The 22064-nt window shown below is 44.6% G+C and overlaps 5 protein-coding genes across 6 annotated transcripts; 3 read left to right on the forward strand and 2 right to left on the reverse strand.

The window, feature by feature from the left end:
- Positions 1–3781: 3781 nt before the first annotated feature.
- Positions 3782–6073, reverse strand: LOC9637729 (pentatricopeptide repeat-containing protein At3g12770). The gene has a single exon (XM_002975074.2). It carries the CDS (start codon positions 6071–6073, stop codon positions 3839–3841), a length of 2235 nt encoding a protein of 744 aa, XP_002975120.2. The 3' UTR covers positions 3782–3838.
- Positions 6074–6293: 220 nt separating this feature from the next.
- LOC9628789 (dirigent protein 1) lies at positions 6294–7037 on the forward strand. The gene has a single exon (XM_002974887.2). It carries the CDS (start codon positions 6339–6341, stop codon positions 6885–6887), a length of 549 nt encoding a protein of 182 aa, XP_002974933.2. The 5' UTR covers positions 6294–6338; the 3' UTR covers positions 6888–7037.
- A 166-nt stretch (positions 7038–7203) lies between these two features.
- On the forward strand, positions 7204–9318 carry LOC9637730 (flavonoid 3',5'-hydroxylase 1). Its single transcript, XM_024680129.1, has 2 exons — positions 7204–8577; positions 8627–9318. The coding sequence occupies exons 1-2, from the start codon at positions 7699–7701 to the stop codon at positions 9260–9262; spliced, it is 1515 nt and encodes a 504-aa protein (XP_024535897.1). The 5' UTR covers positions 7204–7698; the 3' UTR covers positions 9263–9318.
- LOC112348014 (putative pentatricopeptide repeat-containing protein At3g01580) lies at positions 9225–12276 on the reverse strand. Of its 2 annotated transcripts, none has more exons than XM_024679872.1 (3): positions 12187–12276; positions 12049–12105; positions 9225–11992 (listed from the first exon to the last, which is right to left on the reverse strand). In XM_024679872.1, the coding sequence occupies exon 3, from the start codon at positions 11957–11959 to the stop codon at positions 9446–9448; it is 2514 nt and encodes an 837-aa protein (XP_024535640.1). In that variant the 5' UTR covers positions 11960–11992; positions 12049–12105; positions 12187–12276; the 3' UTR covers positions 9225–9445. The 2 variants fall into 2 exon arrangements, with proteins under 2 accessions (XP_024535640.1, XP_024535641.1); XM_024679873.1 differs by having other exon boundaries at positions 12040–12105.
- LOC9637731 (glucan endo-1,3-beta-glucosidase 11) lies at positions 12130–13431 on the forward strand. The gene is made up of 2 exons (XM_002974889.2): positions 12130–12354; positions 12412–13431. The coding sequence occupies exons 1-2, from the start codon at positions 12207–12209 to the stop codon at positions 13428–13430; spliced, it is 1167 nt and encodes a 388-aa protein (XP_002974935.2). The 5' UTR covers positions 12130–12206; the 3' UTR covers position 13431.
- Positions 13432–22064: the final 8633 nt, after the last annotated feature.

The following is a 22064-nucleotide window of genomic DNA, read 5'->3' on the forward strand; positions in this document are numbered from 1 at the left end:
ACACAATTCAACATTTAATATAGGAAATTGGGAAAATTAATAAAAATAAGTCTACACTCTCAAGGGTACACATAAAATCCTAAGAAATAATGGAAAAACAAAGGTTTTCAACAGTATTAATACCTAGGGAAACACATTTAACCCAAAACTCTAGCAAAAATTATTAAACCTTAGAATAGAGGAATACTCAACACTAAAATTGATCAAAAACTTTTCTAATAAAAAAAAGTAAAATTCTCAACTTTATGCACATATTCAATAGAAAACACTTAACTCAACACTAAATTGAGAATGAACATCATAACAATCACAAATGATTGACATGTTAAAAGAATGAAATATTGCAAATGAGGAAGAAATACTAAGAATATAAAAAGATAGTCCATGCTGAAAAATAAAAAGAGGTTGAGAAAGAACAAAATACAAAAAAAAAGGATCAAATGGTAAATTGAAAGATTGATACTTACCCCATGAAATTTCTAACTCGTCTTCAAAACTATCCTTAAAATATTCAAATTCTTTATCAACAAGAATCCACTTAAACTCATAAATATTATCTTCCCATAAATTTGATTCTTGAACATTCTCCAAAAACCAGATTACATCATCTATAACTCTTCAATTGATATCATAATCACATTCTATATCAGTAGGAGATGTTAGAACATTAAAAATATGAGAAGCTATGTAATCATGTCCCAAAGAAGCTAGAGATAGCAATACACTAAGGACTGAAATAACACTAATATGATCACACCTAACAACACCAAAAGCTTGATTTAACAAAGTAGTTTCAGTAGCTTTAATTAATATACTCCTTGATGAATAACAGTGTGAAAAAGGGAGATTAGACAGAATAGTAAATTTAAGCATAAAAATAGCTAGAATTCTAGATCTAGTGTTCAAAATTGTTCTTTTTATTCTTATTCTTTTGTTCTTTTTTAGATTTAGATTTGTATTAAATTTTTGCTGAGCAAATCACTACCAAAAAACTTTGCCTAAAGATAAATTATAATGCCCCAATGTGAGTGCTCAAAATATGGGAATATGTATTTTAGTTAGGGTTTAAACAACTATGTATATACAAGAATGGATGAATCAAATTTTCCCAAATAAATGGTCTATATGCTAAAGTATTATAATTAGTGTATTACTAAAAAAAAAGTAAAATTCTCAACTTTATGCACATATTCAATAGAAAACACTTAACTCAACACTAAATTGAGAATGAATATCATAACAATCACAAATGATTGACATTTGTGATATATACACATACATACATATATTTTTATGCTTAAATGTATATGTGTATATGTATATGTATGTATATTTGTATATGTGTATATGTATGTATATGTGTATATGTATATATGTGTATATGTATGTATATGTGTATATGTATATATGTATATATGTATATGTATATGTATATATATATATATATGTATATATATATGTATATGTATATGTATATATATATATGTATATGTATATATATGTATATGTATATGTATATATATATGTATTTATAGACCTTAAAAATTGAGGAATTGGCATATATATGCTATAATTGAATGAATAGACTGTAACGTCAAAGAAAACAAACTTTATTATAATGACTTTTAGTGTTCTTACTTTTGCTTTATGAAAGAATACAGTTAATAAGTGAAAATGGAAATTCACTTTAAACACAATCTAGAATATTTATAACAAAGTTAGGAGTTTATAATTAATAGCTCTTCTAAAATATTTTTTATTATTAACTTAAAATGATTTTTAAACTCTTTTTGTTATTTACATTTTTTATTTTATCTTATGCTCAACCACCTCAAACTAGATGGATTGGAGGTTTGGGTCATTTTGGTAATCAGCACATTAGAAGAATTATCTCTCAACTTAGACTTTTAATAGAAAGTATTGATATTAATCAACCAATTGTATTGAACAATCATAACTTTTATCTTTATGATACTATTGCTGCTGGTTACCAACAAGTTATGATTAGAATTTATGTTGTTCCTTCAGGTTTTAGAAACTTTATTAATTGTAATCCACTTCCTGCTAATTATCAATTTAGTGGCCAATATATTCAAAATATTTTCTTAGAAATTTTACGATTAGTAGAGTATCATGCACAAAGATATGGTTTAGGAATGATTGGTACTGTATATAGGTATTTTTCAATAGATTATTTTACATTTGGAAATAATCCTGCAAGACATTCTACTGAACCATATCCTGATGTATCCTATCCAAAAGGATTACCTGATGATTCTAATCCACCTCCTGAGATATTTGATATTAAAAAAGATATTGATACTTCTCAGTGTTGGCCATATCGAGCACAACTAATAAATGGTCCTTTAACTTTTTATGGCACATATATAATAAATAGTAATAGTTTAATTTCTCCAACTAACAAATTTAGAGCTAAATTAATAAAGTGTAATCTAGTAATTGATGATATTAAAACTAACAAGAATATATGGTCTACAATGTCAGAAAGAAGTGATATTTTGTGTTATCTTCACCTCAACCCAGAGGAACATTTACTCATAATAGATAAGGATAATAATATTATAGGGAAAAATAATAGTTTTGGTAAAAATGTAATAATATTTGCTGTTTTAACAATAGAAGATACTGGACACTTACTAGTAACATCTTATAATAATAGGATGAAAAAGATAATTGGAGAAATAAATTTTAAACAAAACTATAAAATAGAAATAATATTTATTCTGGCACTATTCTCACATTGTTGAGTCCTTAACTTTATCTCATTTATTATTTTAATGTTATTATTTTATTATGTATTTAATGTTCTTTATGGCCTTTATTTTTTATTTCTGATTCTTCTTCATTTTATTGTTGCTGCTCTTGCTCACAATGGTGAATCCATCCTACTGCTCATCTCCATATGAAGACTGCCAAAAAGAACATCATGGTTGGAGAGTCATTCAAACCTAGATCTACACACCTAGCTCCTTTAAAGACTTATTAGATACTCTAAGCATCTACTATAGAATGAAAACTCCCATTTCATTTTCCATTTTGTAGCAAATATATCCTTCTACTAATTGTCCTTAAAGTTTTGGTACACAATGATATCATAGCCTTCTACAACTCTATACAAAACTAGCTTAGCTTTTACGTATTACAAAGGTATGGCTTTGCAAAATCTAAATAGAACCTCAAACTGCTGATCTCCTCTATATTTTTGCTCTTCTATTCTTTGTTTTAGATGCCACAGCAAGGATTGATGGCAAGGATCTTATGAATGGAAGCTATAAACACCATCTAGAGTTGGTAGTATACAAGTTTAAGAATCTTACCTCTCATTTGTTGTTCTATTATTTGAGTTTTCTTCTTTATCAAAGTAGTTGAATGTTAATGAAAAACTCTGGCACGAGATAGAAGACAAAAAGGAACTACGACTCAGTTTAGCACTAAGAAAGCTACTTGAAACGAGTTATCCCAACATAAGAACCAAAATTACCATTATTAAATACTCAAGAATACAAAAGATAAACAAGTGATGGAGTGTAGTGCATTTTATCTCTCTTTAAGTTAATTGGAAAAGCGAAAAGAAATCTTAATAATGTTATTTATCTTAAATCTCAATATCACATGCGCTAAGAGTAGAGTGTGCCCCCAGGAGGCCCAGAATGCAATCGCAAACTCTCTCATGTGAAGCCATGCAAAAGATCTCTAGGTCAAGAACTACACTCTTGGTTATGGGCAACATCATTTTTGAAATGACCTTTTTATTCACCGATTCGGACACTAGCTTTAGAAATTAATGAAGTTTCTCATTTACAGTGTTTCGTATATATCACCAATAATCGTTACACGAACACATGCCATCCAGAAAGTGATGGAACCGGTTTGTGTCCCGGACCAAGATCTCTCGCCCAGTGACCTTGGAGATGACCTTGGTAGCGGCATGGCAGTCCGAGCACACCCGCAAGTTTTTGACGATCCGCAGTGGAGCGCCTGGAGGGGTGCTGATGAGCCCAAATGCAATCGCCAGCTTCTCGCTGTGGTACCAAAGCAAGTTCTCCTTCTCGTCCTCCTCGACATCCTGGAGCACCACTTTGGTGTCTTGGAAGTACCCTGCTTCCTTCATTTGCCTGCCCAGCCGCTGGATCTCCGCGTAAATTTCGTCTCTCTGCGGATGCATCTTGTCTCCGGCGATGAACTCGTGCACTCGATCCAAGACCTCTATCCAACTGCATCCAGGCTTCTTTTTTATTCCCCGCTCCTCCATAAGCTTCCGGATCCTGGCCGCGTCCTTGGGCCGTTTAGCCGCCGAGTAGATGTTGGCAAGCGTGATGTATGGAGACGAATTCTCGGGGTCAAGCTCGAAGACCACCTCGGCAGCGGCCTCTCCTCTCTCCACATCCGTGTACAGCTTGCAAGCGCTGAGCATCGTCATGTAGAGCAGCGGCCCCGGATGGAATGGCATGAGCCGGAGCAAATCCTCGGCATCGCGGAGCTTCCCAGCCCGGCCAAGAACGTCCACCATGCACGCGTAGTGCTCCAGCGTCGGCTCAACCTGAGTGTCTCCAACAATCGACCGAAAGAAATCCCCCGAGGCCTCCACCACCCCCGAGTTGCTGCACGCGAAGAGAACGCTGATGAAGATGATATCGTCGGGGAGAGTTCCTTCGCTAAGCATCCGGTGGTAAAGCTCCATTGCCTCGTCCACGCGACCGCGCTGAGCAAAAGCCGAGATCATCGACGACCACGAGATGACGTCCCTCCTCCTCATGCCGTCAAACACGATCTTGGCATCGCCCAGTGAGCCACACCTCCCGTAGAAGTTCACCAGCGCATTGCACACGACCAAGTCCGTGTCGAAGCCCCTCTCGGCGACGGCGGCGTGGATCTTCCTCCCTTCCGCGAGAGCTCCCAGAAACGAGCAAGCATCGAGCAGGGTGATGAACGTCACCCGGTTTGGAGCCATCCCCTTCCTCGCGGAGCCCATCTCCCGGTAGAGCTCCAGCGCCATCCTCGCATGCCCGTTCTGGGCATACGCGGCAAGCATCGCACTCCAGGACACGACGTTGGGCCGAGAGATTTTCTCAAACGCTGCTCGGGCCTCCTCCACGCTCTGGCATTTGCCATACATGTTCACCAGCGCAGTGCCAACGATCACATCGACCTCCAAACCGGCACCCGCCACCCGAGAGTGAACTCTTCTCCCCTCTTCCAGCGATCCTGGAGTGGTAAAACCACTGAGCACTGTCACATACGTCACCTTGTTCCTCTCCACGCCTCGGATCTCCATCTCTGTGTAGAGCTCCACCGCCTGGGCTGGATGCCCGTTCTGGGCATATGCCGCGATCATCGAGTTCCAGGCCACCGGATCTCTCTTGTTCGCCTTTGTGAAAAGCTCTCGCGCTTGATCGAGCCGTTTGCACTTGCCATACATGTTGATCAGCGCCGAGACGATGACGTGATCCCGGTCGTAGCCCTGGGACGAGATCCTTGCGTGGAGCAGCTTGCCAGCCGCGAGATTTCCAGAGATCGAGCAGGCGCCGAGGACATTGAGCAGCGTGATCTCGTCCGGATGGATACCCTCGCAGTCCATGGCCCGGAACGCGGCGATGGCCTCGCTGCCGCAGCCATTCTGCGCGTAGGCGCCGATCAGGATGGTCCAGGAGAAGAGATTCTTGGCGAGGAGATTGTCGAAGACCGCTCGCGCGTCGACGACGCTGCCGCATCTGCCATACATCTGGATCAAGAAGCTGCCCACGTACCGATCCCTGTCCAGGCCGCAGCTCGCCGCGATTGAGTGGACGCGCCGGCCCTCCGCGATCGCCCCCGCATTGCCGCATTCCTTGAGCAGGTCGGAGAAAAGCCCGCGCTCGCTGGCCACGCCAGGATTTCGGGCAAGATCCTCGATCGCCTGCCTCAACCTGTTCCGCCCCTCTGGATCGCCGTCTTGGATGTGATCTTTGGAAAACCTGTGCCTCGCAGAGAGGCTCGTTGGCCGACTCTCCTGAAGCTCTTGGTGGTGCCTACCCGGGAAATCCAAAAACAGAGTGGAACCGAGCACAAGCATATTCTGCCCTAGATTCTCGATCTAGTTTTGTCGAACAAAGTGTTATAGAAATTCCTGAGTGGACTGACTGATCATGACTGTAAGTTGCCAATGGAGAATGACTTGGATCAACTTCTAATCAACTCACAGACTCTACCAGCGCACTGAGCCTACCTATAAAATAACTAAAAGAGAGTGTACTCATAGAACAAAAGAAAAAGAGAGTCTAGAGAGAGCCTAGAGAGCTTAGAGAGAGAGAGAGCGCTTTAACTGATTTTGATCTTCAATGCTGCGGCTCAGCATCCATGCCGCTCTGGCAGCAGCAGCGGCAATCTCTTGTTTCTCTTGCTTGATCTGCGCAGCAGGAGTGGAGCGCGATGGATCCAGCACCACCAGGCTCCACTTCTTCATGCACGACATGGTAAATCTCCAGAACCCAGCCAACGCCACCACCGCGCTCGTCGCCGGCCCAAAGAACAACCTCGCCACATTGGCATCGCTGGGATCCGTGATGGTGATCGACGACAAGCTCACCGAGGGGCCATCCCCGGACTCGCCCCTCGTCGGCCGAGCACAGGGCTTCTACATGAGCGACTCGACCTCCATCTCCAGCCTGGGCCTCTTCATCACATTCACGGCGGTGCTCAACAACGGGACCATCAGCTTGCACGGGCAGGACAATGTTCTGGACCGGGAGCGCGAGATCGCCGTCATCGGTGGCACCGGCGCGTTTAGATCCGCCGCGGGCTACGCGATCATCTCCACCAACAAGATGATCCCGCCGCTGTCTGTCATCCTCGATGTGCAGGTGTTCTTGAGGTTGCGGGCCTCGTAATTTCTTCTTTGCCACTGGCTCGGGTAGTCAAGATCCTTGCCACCGTCAAAACGGAAAGGAAAAATAAAGAGAAGTCTCTCTACTTCACAGCGGTCTCCAGTGTGAAGTCTTTGGAATCAAGACCACCTAACGTTGGATCTGTTTCTTCTCGTTGCAAGTTCGCTACTTTCTACAGTCAGGGCCCTCGAGAAAGTCCCTGCCACCATGGCCCACTAATTGGCCACTTCCATCTCCTGGGAAGATCCCCCCGCCAATCGACCCGAGCATTGTATGGCTTCATTTTCTCAGCATTCAGTCGTAATCTAGAGCTCTATTGCAAAAATGATTAACATTCAATGCAGGTGTACCACTCTGAAATGACCTAAGGATGTTGTCAGCACGAAAAAGAAGACCTTTACCACAATTTCGGTGCAAATCAACCGACCAGTCTATCTTTAAAATCCTTCTCGTTAGAAAGGAACGTGAAAGAAAAACGTTCGGTAAGCAACAGTCTTGGAGATCACCGAGGGAAAAAGAAGCGCCTCTTTCACCTGAAACGTAGAGCCCAGAGCTCTGCTGTAAATGTTTTGTGATTCCTACCTTGGACGCTGCGCAAATGCCATGCTCACACTGTGTCATATAACAGCTTGTCCTCTGCACGAAAGTCATTGGTGTCAATTGCGATGCAACCTTTATAGAATCGTGGCCCACTCGATATGGATGTTTGATGTTTGTCTTGCAATGCCTTTCCAAAAATGCGATCGGCCTGCCTTCCCAAATATAATTGCCATCCCGGGACCTCCATCCAAATTCCCTCCTTTCCTTCCATTCGATGGACCTTGTCACCGCTTTCATTGTGCTCCTCGTGATCTTGCTCCCGATTCTTCGAGGCCTCTTTCAGCGGTCGCGGTTACCACCATCACCATCTTTCGGACTACCACTAATCGGCCACCTCCATCTCCTGGGAAGAATGCCTCACCAATCCCTCCAAGCGCTGGCCAAGAAGCACGGCTCCATTCTCTTCCTGCGACTTGGGATTATCCCTGCTGTGGTGGTTTCTAGCGTTGATCTGGCAAAAGAAGTACTCAAGAATCAGGATTTGACATTTGCTTCCAGGCCTTACTTTCTTGTCGGAGAGGATGTTGGCTACCACTTCATGGGGATGTCCCTCGCAGGTTACGGTGATCACTGGAAGAAGTTGCGGAGACTCTACACTTTGGAGCTCTTCACCGCTAAAAGGATTGATTCTTTCCTCTCGCTGCGCTTGGAGGAGCTCTCTCACATGCTGTCAGCTGTGTTATATGCACACGAGAAGAATCAGGCCGTAAACATGAGGAACCTCTTGACATGTTTTACCTTCAACACCATCACCCGGATCTTGATGAACAAGAGGTACTTCCAGCACCAAGGAGAGGAGTTGCAAGGCATTGATTCCAGCGAAGCTAGTGTTTTCAAGGCCGTCTTGAGCGAGATCACAGAGATCTCCCTGCAGTTTCACATCAGCGAGTTTGTTCCAGCCTATCTCAGGTGGATGGACTTGAGCGTTTATCACATGAGGAGGCTGCATGCTGACCAGGACAAGTTTCTGCAAAAGATTGTCGATGAACATAAGTACGAGAAAAACAAATCCTCAAAGGACTTCATGGACCTCATGCTAGAGCTTTTCGATGGGGATCCCAAAGGAGACAACATGATAAAAGCTGCAATGACAGTAAGCCAAAGGCAATATTTTAGTCTCAAAACCAGGAACTTATTAAACTTACTTGCAGGAGCTTGTGTCAGCCGGAACAGAAACATCAGCAACTACTGTCGAGTGGACCTTCGGAGAGATCCTCCACCGTGCTCCACACGTCTTGACCAAAGCTCATGAGGAGCTCGACTCCGTTGTTGGACGCTCCCGGCTGGTGGACGAGGCCGATCTTCCACGCTTGCCTTATCTCCAAGCCATTATCAAGGAAGCATTTCGACTCCATGTCCCTGTTCCACTGCTTGTGCCTCACATGTCGATGCACGAGGCCAGTCTAGATGGCTATCACGTTCCAAAAGGAGCCACTACCATCGTCAACGCTTATGCCATCGGACGAGATCCAGCTCTGTGGGACAATCCCCTCGAGTTTCGTCCGGAGAGATTCCTTGGCAGTTCCATGGACGTCAAAGGTCAGGATTTTGAGCTGCTTCCGTTCGGCTCCGGACGAAGAGCTTGTCCGGGAATGGGCCTCGGGCTTAAAACTGTTCAGCTGGCTCTGGCAAACTTGATCCACGGCTTCGACTGGAAAGCTAGCGGGCAGAATGCGCTCGAGGAAGCTGCTGGTGCCGTCATCTGGTTGAAGACGCCGCTTGAAGCAGTGGGTTCTCCTAGACTTCAAGTTGAGGTGCTCACCTCCTGTCATATTTGATTTGATAAATTCAGATATCAACTACAATCAAAATGCTACCTGTTTACTTCGTCGTCATTTTGTGTTGAGTTGCGTACGTGTCGGAGATCAGCTGCACCGAATCGGGCAAAGTTACATGGAAGAGCCGAGGTTTTGCTGTTCTTCGCGGCATTCACGACAGAAAGCAGCTTGTACGAGCGTCTTCTAGCAATGTCGTTTCCTCGTCAGCTCCAAAACTTTCTTTTGCTCTTGCCACATCCCAGCGCTGCCGTACAGATTCGCCATCAAAGAGTATGCTGCCGGGTGCTGAGTATCAGTCTCCAAAAACTTGTCAAACGCAACCTTCCCCATTTCCAGATCTTTCCACTTCAAACAAGCGCCTAAGATGGTCGTCCAAGTAACAGCAGTTGCAGGAAATGGCATTCTCTTCGCAGCTTCTGTAGCATCCTGTACCATATTAGCTCGTCCCAGCATGTCGATGAAACAATGATAGTGCTCGATCCCAGGTTGAATGCCAAACTCCCCAGATGCCATCCTTCGGAACAGCCTTTTTCCTTTCTCCACAAGACCAGCGCGGCTGCAGGCACTCAGGACGCACAGCAATGCGACTCCATCGACACCACCATCTTCTTTGGCCACCATCTCCTGAAAAAACTGTAGAGCCTGCTCCGTATCACCAGCAGAACTGTATCCAGCCAAGAGAGCGGTCCAAGTCACCGAGTCCGTGTTCTTCATCGAATTGAAAGCTCGACGAGCTTTGCTGGTGCTGCCGCACTTCCCGTAGAAGTCCACTAGACCAGTAGCAACAAACTCTTCGTCCTCGAGTCCGTTTCTGCAAATCTCTGCGTAAATTGCTGTCCCTTCTTCAAGAGCCGCCAGCTCTCCACAGGCCATGAGCAGAGCGACACAAGTCCGGCTGTTTGGCACAAACCGACCTTCCTCCCGCATTTGCTGGTACGCTGCAAGAGCCAGCTCCGCCTCACCATTCCCTGCATAGCCTACGATCAGCCCATTCCAAGCCACTAAGTCGTGAAAGGTCATCTTCTCGAAAACTGCTCGCGCGCTGATCATGCTTCCACACTTCCCAAACATCTCCACCAGTGCGCTGGCAACGAACACATGCACATCGAATCCACCTTTCTTGGCCTGTGAGTATATATCCGTTGCCTTCTGTAGCCACTCTACTTTCACCACCCTTCCGTTGATTCTCTCTCCTTCCACTTTTCCTGCTAGTCGACCACAAGCCATTGCTGCTGCTACAAAGGTGCCACCATTCGGTGTACAGCCTTCGCCTTGCATACGCTCAAACAGCTTCCAGGCCATCTCTGCGTCTCCGTTTACCAAGCACCCCAGAATGATAACATTCCACGAGACCACATCTCGTTGAGCCATCTGCTCGAAAACTCTGCGAGACTCTTCCAGGCTCCCACACTTTGCATACATGTCCACCATCGTGTTCGCGACCCGTAAGTGCGAGCTGAATCCCTGCTTTGCAGCCTCTGTATGTAACTTTCTCCCAACTTCAAGCATGACCTGTTGGTTGTTCTGGTGCCCAGCAAGATTCCCACAAGCCACCATCACTGCAACGAAAGTACGAGAATCTGGCAAGCAGCCTTCGTCCTTCATCCGCTCAAAAAGTTCCAAAGCCACTTCAGCCTCGTTACTCTCTGCATACCCCAAGATCAGCGCGGTCCAGGACACAACGTCGTGACGAGGCATGCTCTCAAAGACCGCAAAGGCATCCTTCAAGCTGCCACACTTGACGTACATGTCGATCAAGCTGCATGAAACGAACAAGTTTGAGCAACAACCACTAGTTGAAGCTTGGACGTGTACCTCTTTTCCTCTCTCCATGCTTCCACCCTTGACAAGCTTCCCGTTAAGTCTCTTCCCTTCTTCTTTGTCTGCCAAGTTACCACAAGCCATGAGCGCAGCGACAAAAGTTCGAGTATCTGCCTCCAGTTCCAGTGATGCCATGACAGAAAATAAATCCAACGCCAGCTCGCTCTCCCCGTTATCCACATATCCTTGTAGCAGTGCATTCCATGCTACAAGATCAGGTGACGGCATCTTGTCGAAGGCCATACGAGCGTCCACCATGCTGCCACACTTCGCGTACGTAGTAACGAGCATACTTCCAATGAAAACGTCCGAGCGATAGTTATTTGCCAGAGCTTGGGAGTGAATGGCCATTCCCTTCTGTAAGCATCCCATCTTCACAAGCTTCCCACCGACTTGCATGGCTTCTTCCTTTGTCGCCCAGCTGGAACAGGCCATCAGTGCAGGAAGATACGTTCGAGCGTTTGGTTCGCTGCCTTCTCGTCTCATATCTTCAAAGAGCTGGAGAGCAACTTCACACTCTCCATTGACTGCGTAGCCAGCTATGAGCGTGTTCCACGATATTACACTGTGAACCGGCATCTGGTGAAACACCTTGTGAGCTTCCGGCATGTTCCCACATTTCGCATACATGTTCACCAATGAGTTCCCCAGTGATGTATTCCACGGAAAGAGGCCGCTCTTCAACACAGTTGCATGAATTTCCTGGCCACCTTTTATGTCCTTCGAGCGGCCGCATGCTTTTAGTGCAGCCATCAGACTGCAGGCATCCACTGTCACCTTCTGGTTTTCGGGAGCATTCGCAAAAGGCAAGGAACTGGAACATCTTGATGATAGTTTTTGCTTGTAAACCCTCGTCCGACAGGTGAGCCGATACATTAGAAGTCATCTTCAGGCTGCAGCTTAGGCCATCTGAAACATAAAGAGCTTAGGCACAGATCAATTTGACCCAGGATTACCAAACGTACTGTGTTGTACTCGGGAAATAGTTCCTGGACGAACGTCTAAGGTAATCTTCGAACAATCTATTCGTTTTGAGAAGCAAACACATTAAAGTTAGCATGGATTCGCTGCCTAAATTTCTAAGTCACGCCAAGAGTATATACCTCTGCTGTTACTTTTGTTAATGCTCGCTAAGTGGAGGACCGTTGGGGGGCCAGGAGCTTCATATATGTTCGAGCACTTTCCCTCTCTCCGGGCAAGGAAAATGGCCGCCCCAAGGGAATGGATCCTCGCTCTCGTCCTGCTCATAATCGTCAATCTCTCCCTCAAAGGTATGAATCGAAAGAACGTACCACCTTGAGATTCTCTAAAGCGCTCCTCCATTCCAGCGTCCTCCACCAGCAGCATCGGCGTCAACTACGGAAGAATGAGCGATAATCTCCCATCCCCAGCCCAGGCAGCACAGCTCCTGATCCAGCACGGGATCACGAAGGTAAAGCTCTACGACGCTGATCCATCGGTGATCTCCGCCTTCGCCAGCACTGGAATCCAGATCGCCGTATCGATGTACAACGAAGTAATCTGGCAGCTGGCCTCGAGCCAAGAACAAGCCGATAGCTGGCTCGCCTCTGCGATTCTCCCTCACCTGGCGGCTAACGCAAGCATTGAGATGATCCTGCTCGGCAACGAGGTACTCACCCGCGCAGATCCAGCGCTGGCGCCCCAGCTCGTCCCGGCAATGCGAAATCTCCACAAAACCCTAGTCACCAGGGGCCTGGATTCCAGAATCAAGCTGACAACGAGCCACGCGATGGACGTCCTGGATTTCTCGCGCTCTTTCCCGCCCTCGGCTGGTATATTCCGCCCCGGAATGGAGGAGACGATGAAGCCCCTCTTGGACTTCCTGGCGGAGACCTCCTCGCCGTTCCTGATCGATGCTTACCCCTATTTCGCGTACAGGGACGACAAGGGGGAGCATATCGATCTGGAGTTTGCGCTTCTCGACCCCAACTCATCTGGGACCACGGATTGGATCACTGGATTGCACTACCCGACGATGCTCGACGCCCAGGTGGACACAATCTATGCCGCGATGGGCAGGCTGGGCTATGGCAACGGCGAGGTTCGTGTCATTGTTGGCGAGACTGGGTGGCCATCGGCAGGCGACGAGAGGAATTTCGGGGCTGGGATGGAGAATGCGAGGAAATTCGTGCAAAATCTCGTACGTAGGCAGCAGCAGGGACTAGGAACGCCATTGCATCCAGAAGTTTCCATTGAATCATACATCTTTGCGCTGTTCAATGAGGATTTGAAGCAGGGGAGCACAGCAGAGCGCAACTTTGGCCTCTTCTATCCCAACATGACACAAGTGTATAGCGTAGAGTTTTCTTTAAACATGTTTAAATAAACTGTGTGAGGGCCAAGTGTACGGCTATGATGCTGTATATTAATATTAGCATAATGGATTTTGGTAGCCGTCGGATTGGTTTCAATCCGGACCACTCGCTCTTGTATATAAGTTAGGGTTTTTGGGCTAATTGATATGCACATTTCTGTATTCCCTTTCCATATTTCATGCACTCACATTGGTGGAGATGAGGGGCATCTTTGATTGTCTCTGGGGAGTGCTTGGATTTGGGATTTCGGTTTAGATCTAGCTTTTGCATTGTCTAGATCTAGCTTTTTCCATTTCCTTTCTTTTGTTCTTTCCTTTCAGGATTTTGGTTTAGATTTAGCTTTTTGCATTGTCTAGATCTACCATTTCTTTCCAGCTTTTTGTCATTTCTCTTCTTTTGCTCTTTCTTTCTCATTCATTTTCATGGCCGATCCGCAATCTCCTCCTTTGACTCTAGAGCAGCAGTTGGTTCAATTGCTTGATGCTATGCGCTTGCAATTGAACAACCAAACTCAGTTGATGGCGGCGTTCACGGCACATGGTACAACTCCTCCTGCTTTTGGTGCCAATCCTCGCGTTCGGCCGGAGTTCTTTCATGGGAATCTTGGGGATGATGTGTACCATTGGTTCGATCACTTCACGGTGATTGCCACATATCATTCTTGGGATGATGCTCGACGTTTGCGTGAGTTCCCCACATGTCTTCAAGGGACGGCATTGCAGTGGTACAATGGATTGAGCGTAGCTACTCGTGGCGATTGGAGTGTTCTTCCGGACGTCTTCAAACGCGCCTTCGGACACGCCGACGATTGTGATGATGCCTTCCAACAATTGCATCGTCTTCGCCAAGGGCCATCTGAGTCGGTGATGCAATTTGGCATTCGTTTCCGAAGTCTTTTGCTTCGTGCAGAGCCAAATATGTCGGAGCGGATCAAGCTAGGTATGCTGTGGCTAGCACTTCGTCAAGATCTTGTCGGACTTGTGCATGCACTTGCTCCTGCCACTCTTGACGATGCTCTTCGCTTGGCACAACGTTATGAGACATCGCCTCTTCCACTTCTTGCTACACGTCCTTTAGCTCCACTTCCTATGAGTGATGGTCCTGTTCCCATGGAGGTTGATGCTGCTGCTACTCGAGTCCAAGGACAAGGGCGAGGACGTGGTCGTGGCCGTGACGTTCGTTGCTGGGCGTGTGATGAAGTTGGTCATACTTATCGGCGTTGTCGGCGCTTTCCGGATTGGCGACCTCCATTTCCTGGGTGGAGACCTTGGCGTCAGCAACGTCCCGTTGGTGCTGCTGCGGTGGAAGGTTTGGATACCGAGGTGCATTCGGGAAACGAGGAGTCGCGCGAGTAATGGAGGGACCTTGCGCGAATAAGTTAGTGACCCTTCCATCTTTCTTTCGGGAGTATCATCAAGGGGTTCACTCGGCACCGGTTCATCCAGTGTTTACTTTCCAAGCTCGTTTTTATAACAAGAGGTCTCCTATTCTTCTCTCCGTGTTGGTTGATATAGGTTCGAGTTTATCTTCTATTGCTCGACCTGTTGCCACATGTTGTCGTCTACACTTGCGTCGTGCGGCGGATCCAATTTTCATTCTTTATGGCAACGGCCGTACACATGCATGTGCACGAGATGAGGCGGACCTGGTTGTGCGTGTGGGTGATCTCGAGCTTGAGTTGCAGTCGTTGCGGGTGGTGCCGAGTCAAGCTTTTGACCTCATTCTTGGTATGGATTGGTTGCAGCACAATCATGCCAAGTGTGACTTTGAGGCTTTTCCCCCTTGTCTCATACTTCCTTATGTTTCATCCATTCCTCTCACTTCCGTACCTCTTCGTCCCTCTACTTCTACCTTTGCTTCCATTACTTTTGTTCCCCCATTATTTCCTCTTGTGTTTCCATCTTGTTCTGCTCTTCCCTTTTCCGATCCCTCCGATGATCTTTGTGTTGCAGCTGTTGACCAACTCATGAAGGAGTATTCTGATCTCTTTGAATTTGACCTATCGTCTGGGGCCAAGATTGCCACACGTCATCCCATTCCAACCGGGGATGCTCGTCCAATCAAGGTTCCTGTTCGTCGTCGGTCACCCAAGGAGATCAAGATTTTACGTGCAAATGTCAAGGAGATGTTGGAGAAGGGTGTTATTCGGAAGTCACGGAGTCCTTGGGCATGTGAACCTCATCTTGTGATGAAGCCTGATGGGAGTATTCGTTTCTGCATCGACTATCGTCCGTTAAATGAAGTGACGATCCCGGACGTGTACCCTCTTCTTCCTCACACTGCTGATCTCTTAGATCGTCTGGGGCGAAGTCGTTGGTTCACCAAGCTAGATCTTGCTTCTGGGTATTGGCAAGTACCGATGGCTGAAGACGATATTCCTAAGACTGCTTTTCATACACTATTTGGTTTGTACGAGTTTTTGGTGATGCCGTTTGGTTTGAACAATGCTCCAGCAACTTTTCAGCGGATGATGGACGAGGTTCTTTGCGATATGCTGGAGGTGACGGCTGACTTCATTGATGATGTCTTGATCCACTCGGAGGGGACGTGGGAGGAGCATGTTCGTGATGTTTGTAAAGTGTTGGATCGGCTACACGACGTTGGTTTAAAGCTGAAGCGGTCGAAGTGCGTGTTTGGGTCCAAGGACACAACTTATCTTGGGTACCGTATTTCTCGTGAGGGTTTGCAAGTTGATCCTGACAAACTTGTGGCTGTTCTAAAGTTCCCTACTCCGAAGTGTGTGAATGATGTGCAGCATTTTTTGGGTAAGGTGCAGTATCTCGGTCGTTTTGTGGATCATCTTTCCAATCGCACTATACCATTGCGAGCGTTGCTGAAGTCATCAACGTCATCTTTCATCTGGTCTCCCGATTGTGAGCGGGCGTTTGTGAATCTCAAAGAGCTATTGACGACTCCTCCGATTTTGGCATATCCTGACTACACTCGACCTTTTATTTTGCGCGTGGATGCTTCTGACATTGATCTTGGAGGTGTGTTGATGCAAGAGAGCTCGAGTGTGCCTGGTCAGCGCCATCCCATTGCATACATAAGCCGTACATTACAACCAGCGGAGATGAACTACTCCACAACGTAGAAGGAGTGTTTAGCAGCAGTCTGGGGTTTCGAGAAACTTCATGCCTATCTACATGGTTCTCGGACGTTACTTGAAGGTGACCATGCTGCTGTTACTTCATTATTGAAGCGGAAGAACCTGGTTAGTCGTAATGCTCGATGGGCTTTGAAGCTTCAGATATATGATTTCGATGTTGTTCATCGCCTAGGGAGTTCTATGGCTGATGCTAATGCCCTTTCTCGAGCTCCTCTTCCTTCTCCACTCACTTCTCATGTTTCTGACGAACCTGTTGTTCCAACATCTGTGGATTTTCTAGATGAGGATTCTGTGCCGTCGGCGGTTGCTGTCCTTGACGTTCAGTGTCCACAGGGCGTAGAGCAAGATCTACCTTCTCTGGATGAGGTTCGCGAGGCTCAAAAGATTGAGCCGTGGATTCGAAGGCTTCGAGATGGGTTTGAGAATCCTGCATCACTTGCTGATGACTTGCCTTTTCGGCATTTACATTCTCAATATCGCCTTGAAGATGGCTTTCTTTATTTTGTGGGGACGGATCCTGATGCTCATTTACGGCTGGTGGTGCCTTCGGTGTTTATTCCGCGGTTTCTCCATGCCTACCATGATTCTCCTATTCTAGGTGGGCATATGGGACACTGTCGTGTCACCGAGAAGCTGCGCAGATCTTTCTATTGGCCAGAGATGCGACGTGATATTATCCGGTATGTGCGTAGCTGCGTTTGGTGCCAAGCTCGTAATACTCCCCCTTGTGCTGCGGAAGGACGGTTGGAGTCAATTGCAGTTTCTCGTCCGTTTGAGTTGGTGGCGTTTGATCTTATGGGACCTTTTCCGCGATCGACTACTGGCAATGAGTATGTTATTATTGCTTCTGACTACTTGACTCGTTGGGTGGAAGTTGGTGCTCTTGCTAGTGCCTCTGCAACTGCTGTTGGATACTTCCTCCTCAATCGAGTGGTGTTCTAGCATTTTTGTCCAGAACGGATTCTTTCGGATAATGGTCCTGCATTTATGGCTGAGGTATTTCATGTTTTGACATCTCGGTTGGGGATACGCCACACTTTTACGAGTGCTTATCATCCACAATCAGACGGTCTGGTGGAACGGCTCGTTCGGACATTCAAAGGGATGATTGCGAAGTATGTGAACTTTCAACATTCGGATTGGGATGGTTATTTGCCGTCTCTTCGGTATGCTTATGTCACAGGGGTGTAGAGTTCTGTTGGTGCTTCACCATATAAACTTCTATATGGTCATGATCCAATATTACCAACAGAGCTGGGGTTACCTTCGCGATTGCCATGAGCTCCTGATGCTAGGTCATGGGATCAATATTTGACAAGCATTCTTCCACTTGTCCGAGCAGAGTCTGTTGAACACTTAGGCCGTGTACAAGTGGGACAACAACAACGCTACAATTCCCATCATCGTCCACCAGCGGAGTACAAAGTGGATGATTTAGTGTTAGTCCGTTTTCCCCATCTTACGGTACGTGGTTTATCTAAGGGGCTCCTTGCGCAGTGGAAAGGACCGTATCGGGTGTTGCGGCAAGTTGGACCACAAGTTTATGAGGTTCGGCATGACGTTCAGCAGGCCGATCCTCCGGAGATTGTGCATGTGCAGCGGTTAAAACGCTTCATACAAAGGGATCAAGAGCAGTTAATACCGTCTACAGATCCACCGATGCCTCCTCCTGACGTTCCTCCAGATCCCGGCCCATCTACAAGAGAACCCTGACGGCCTTCCATTATTCCGAGAGGAGGGGATGATGTGAGGGCCAAGTGTACGGCTACGATGCCGTATACTAATATTAGCATAGTGGATTTTGGTAGCCATCGGATTGGTTTCAATCCGGACCATTCGCTCCTGTATATAAGCTAGGGTTTTTGGGCTAATTGATATGCACATTTCTGTATTCCCTTTCCATATTCCATGCACTCACAACTGGTAATGAATATTCTTAATATATCCTTATAAAAGATAAACTGACTAAGATAAATAATATCATTTTAAAATTCTAATGAACTAAAATTACAATAATATATAACACTGTTCAAAACAAAAGACTAAGTTTTAATATAGCTAATTTTTTGTAAAAGAAATTAGTTACCTTTTTATTTTTTCTTAGAAATATTATTTAGTTTTCATTGATTTATAATTTCAAAATCAAGAATTTATTTTTAAAGTTTTAAATTTTGAATTTTCAAGTTTTTTACTGTACCTAACAACAAAAACTTTTAATCTTTTACTTGTTAAATACAATAAAAAATAAATTGAAAATTAAAATTTTTCAACTTTTAAAACTAAAATATTAAAAATTTTAGTTGTTGAAAAAAACACTATTTTAAATTCTTCTTATCTACCCTATTTTTACCATATAAAATAATCAAATTATCTATGCAAACAAAATTATTTAGACATAGTGCTTTCTTACAAAACTTGCATTTTAATTTTAAAGGATTATAATTTATTTTTTTCTTGAGAAACATAATTAAAGTTTATGCAATTTATTACAAATTTTAAATTCACTATATTTATCTAAGTGTTATTATGTTTTACATAACATATTCCTCTTTAAAACCCTCAACACCTTAACTTTTGATATTTACATTTTTTTAAAACATTATAATAAAAATTAAATATATTTCAATTATGATTATGTGAGTTGTTATTTATTTTTTCCTTAAAAAGGGAAATAGGTTTTTGCTATGTTTAGCTGAACATCAAGAAGTATATTGTAAGCGACTAAATTTTCCATTCTACTTTAGTCATTTAACCGCACCTCCGACCAGTTGGAGGAGTCTCATTCACAACCTCCATAAGTCCAAATCAGGACTTGGGACTTGCTAGCCCCGAGAATGGCATCCATGCCACTCAACATTTGCACTTGGTCCAAGTGCTCCACGTGTCCAATCCCATGACCGACACTCAAAGGTACCACCGACATGGCAGCCTGTTACGCTAAGGCCATGCCCAATTACCTTTGCTACACTGGTAGTCCAATACCACTTGCATCACAGTCTTGGCTCTCCAAGACTAGGCAAACCATCTGTGAATGGTCATCTCAGATCCACTCCTTAGCATCCTTAGAAGGCCCACTGACAAGGGGAATAGCCTTCCCCAACATCCCTCTGTCAGTCCTCATTAAGTCCCTTTCTGCCCCTGGCCTTGTTTGCCAACACTGCCACTGGATCGAAGCCCATAAGCCTGACCACTAAGTCCCACGGTCCTCTAGGACTTCCTCACCACACGACTGTGTCCTTGGTCATTACCCCAGAGGACTACTTCTCTTCCTTTCCACAGTCTGAGCCTTTGGGACAACATTTCGGACACCGTGGCCTTACACGAACCACCTGGGTACTCTCCCCGCCTTCCGCCCTTGGGTGCTCTAGCCATGGGCTTAGAGCGAGGTTCCGTTGAGCCACGCCTGGTATCCAAGTAGGTAGTGCCACCCACACTTGGATTGGGAGCATCGGCCAATCGATATCCCGAGGGAACTAAAGTCGGTTTTTAAACACTTCACCAAGCTACCCCACTTGTCAGTCTGTGTTCACTATAGTCTTGGACTTCCCAGTGGGCAGCTCATCACCCAACACTGGGTCTGGCCTTCCTGGGCCAAACTGGCCTTTCCTGGCCAAACTGGCTCCACTGGGCTCCAACCCCCACACTCTCCATACTATACTTTTGGAACCCCCCGCCCCCCCCCCCCCCCCCCTAGGGGACGATCGCTTTGGGCTTTCACCCAACTGCCTGTATTAGTATTCAGACTCGGACTCGGACTCGGTCCCGGATTCAGACTCAGACTCGGTCTCGGTCTCGGTCTCGGTCTCGGTCTCGGTCTCGGTCCCGGTCTCAGTTCCATCTCGGACTCCATCTCGAGTCCATCTCGGACTCCATATCAGACTTCACTTCGGGTCCGTATCGGACTCCATCTCGGACTCCATCTCAGACTCCATCTCGGACTCCATCTCAGACTCCATCTCGGACTCTATATCAGACTCCACTTTGGGTCCATCTCGGACTCCGTCTTGGTCCATCTCGGACTCCATCTCGGGTCCATCTCAAACTCCATCTCAGACTCCATCTCAGACTCCATCTCAGACTCCATCTCAGGTCCATTTTGGACTCTTTCTCGGTCCATCTTGGACTCCATCTCGGGTCCATCTCGAACTCCATCTTGGACTCCATCTCGAACTCCGTCTCGGGTCCCTTTTTAGAGCCTCGGTTATGGCTCGCTTCGTGCTCCTTCCTCAAGCACTTTGTTGGGAGTTCCACTCCCGCTCTCGACCTTTCAAGTCGGAGCTTTTAGTCCAAACGTGTTACGCTCGTTTGGCTTTCGCTTTGGCCACTACCACATGGCACCCTTCCGGCTCCACTTTGGGGTCTAGGGATTTTGTGTCTCACATATATATTTGTGATTTTATAGGTGAATGAATGCTGATTATTATCATCACTTTTATTTTAATTATCAATTTTATAATGTTTTAATCACTTTTAACTATATTTATCAACTCTTTTACCACTAATTTTACTAGAAACCTATTTTTATTATTTTTCTAAAATTGATAAAGTTTTCTAAAATTAATTTTATTTTATGATTTTAGTTTGAAAATATCTTTTATTTTCTTTTTAGATTTCAAACATAAAGGAAAGTTCTCAATATACATTTTTTGCTTAAAACTATATTTTACATTTCTTAGAAACCTTTAAACTTAAATGTTTAATTAAAATTAACCATAGAATAGAAAGAATGTTCTTTGTCAAATATGATTAAATAACACATGAACAATTATATATGGTTATATAAGAAAAATAATTATATGTTTCATTATATGTTATTAAAGTTAACATTTTTATTGTAATATTATATATATTATTTCTATATTTATAAATAAATATTATTTCTTGAATTTTTTTCATCTTTGGTTAGTTTTATTCACCCAACCACAAGAAAAATCATTTATTGATACTGTGCAACATCTTGCAAAAAGATTTAATATGAAAAGAATTAAAATAAAGGTGTTAAAGGGTTTTGAGACACAATCTTAAAAATATTATTATTTGTGACATAATGTATAAAGTATTAAATTAAAATTAAATTTTATTATAGAGTGTATAAACAATTGTAACCTCCATGAATCAACAGAAGTTAAAATGTTATCTTTATCAATAACACCAAATAATGTTTTTGTGCTAGAATCCACTTTCACCTTCTTTTCAGAAGAGGATAAGTAATTTTAAATGACATTGTGTGAATTTCACTGATATTTCTTTTTGCCATAAAAAATTGAGAATTTTAATTGTTAAAAAGGACATTATTTCTTGAATTTTTTTTCCATCTTTCCAAATCACTAATTATCATTTGTGTCAAAAAACAATTCCCAATTATGCTAAAATGTGCATAAGAAATTTTTCTCAAAATTCTGGAGTCTATGTGACATCCTCTTCATGCTTCCTCTAACAACAATGTCAGCATGGTAGACAAGGAGTGATCAAACTGGTTATAGATCAATATATACTCATTGTGTTTAAACGAAATCTACAAATTAGAAGTGGGAAT

The sequence above is a fragment of the Selaginella moellendorffii genome, unplaced genomic scaffold (genome assembly GCF_000143415.4).
Source record: "Selaginella moellendorffii unplaced genomic scaffold, v1.0 SELMOscaffold_26, whole genome shotgun sequence".
Lineage (NCBI taxonomy): Eukaryota > Viridiplantae > Streptophyta > Lycopodiopsida > Selaginellales > Selaginellaceae > Selaginella > Selaginella moellendorffii.

Excerpts from the sequence above, each read along its gene's own strand:
- LOC9637731 (XM_002974889.2), top strand. The coding sequence starts at position 12,207 with ATGCTCGCTAAGTGGAGGACCGTTGGGGGGCCAGGAGCTTCATATATG. Across the intron at positions 12,355-12,411 it reads CGTCAATCTCTCCCTCAAAG|CGTCCTCCACCAGCAGCATC; the intron begins GTATGAATCGAA and ends CCTCCATTCCAG.
- LOC9637729 (XM_002975074.2), bottom strand. The coding sequence starts at position 6,073 with ATGCTTGTGCTCGGTTCCACTCTGTTTTTGGATTTCCCGGGTAGGCAC.
- LOC112348014 (XM_024679872.1), bottom strand. The coding sequence starts at position 11,959 with ATGTATCGGCTCACCTGTCGGACGAGGGTTTACAAGCAAAAACTATCA.
- LOC9628789 (XM_002974887.2), top strand. The coding sequence starts at position 6,339 with ATGCTGCGGCTCAGCATCCATGCCGCTCTGGCAGCAGCAGCGGCAATC.
- LOC9637730 (XM_024680129.1), top strand. The coding sequence starts at position 7,699 with ATGGACCTTGTCACCGCTTTCATTGTGCTCCTCGTGATCTTGCTCCCG. Across the intron at positions 8,578-8,626 it reads TGATAAAAGCTGCAATGACA|TACTTGCAGGAGCTTGTGTC; the intron begins GTAAGCCAAAGG and ends ACTTATTAAACT.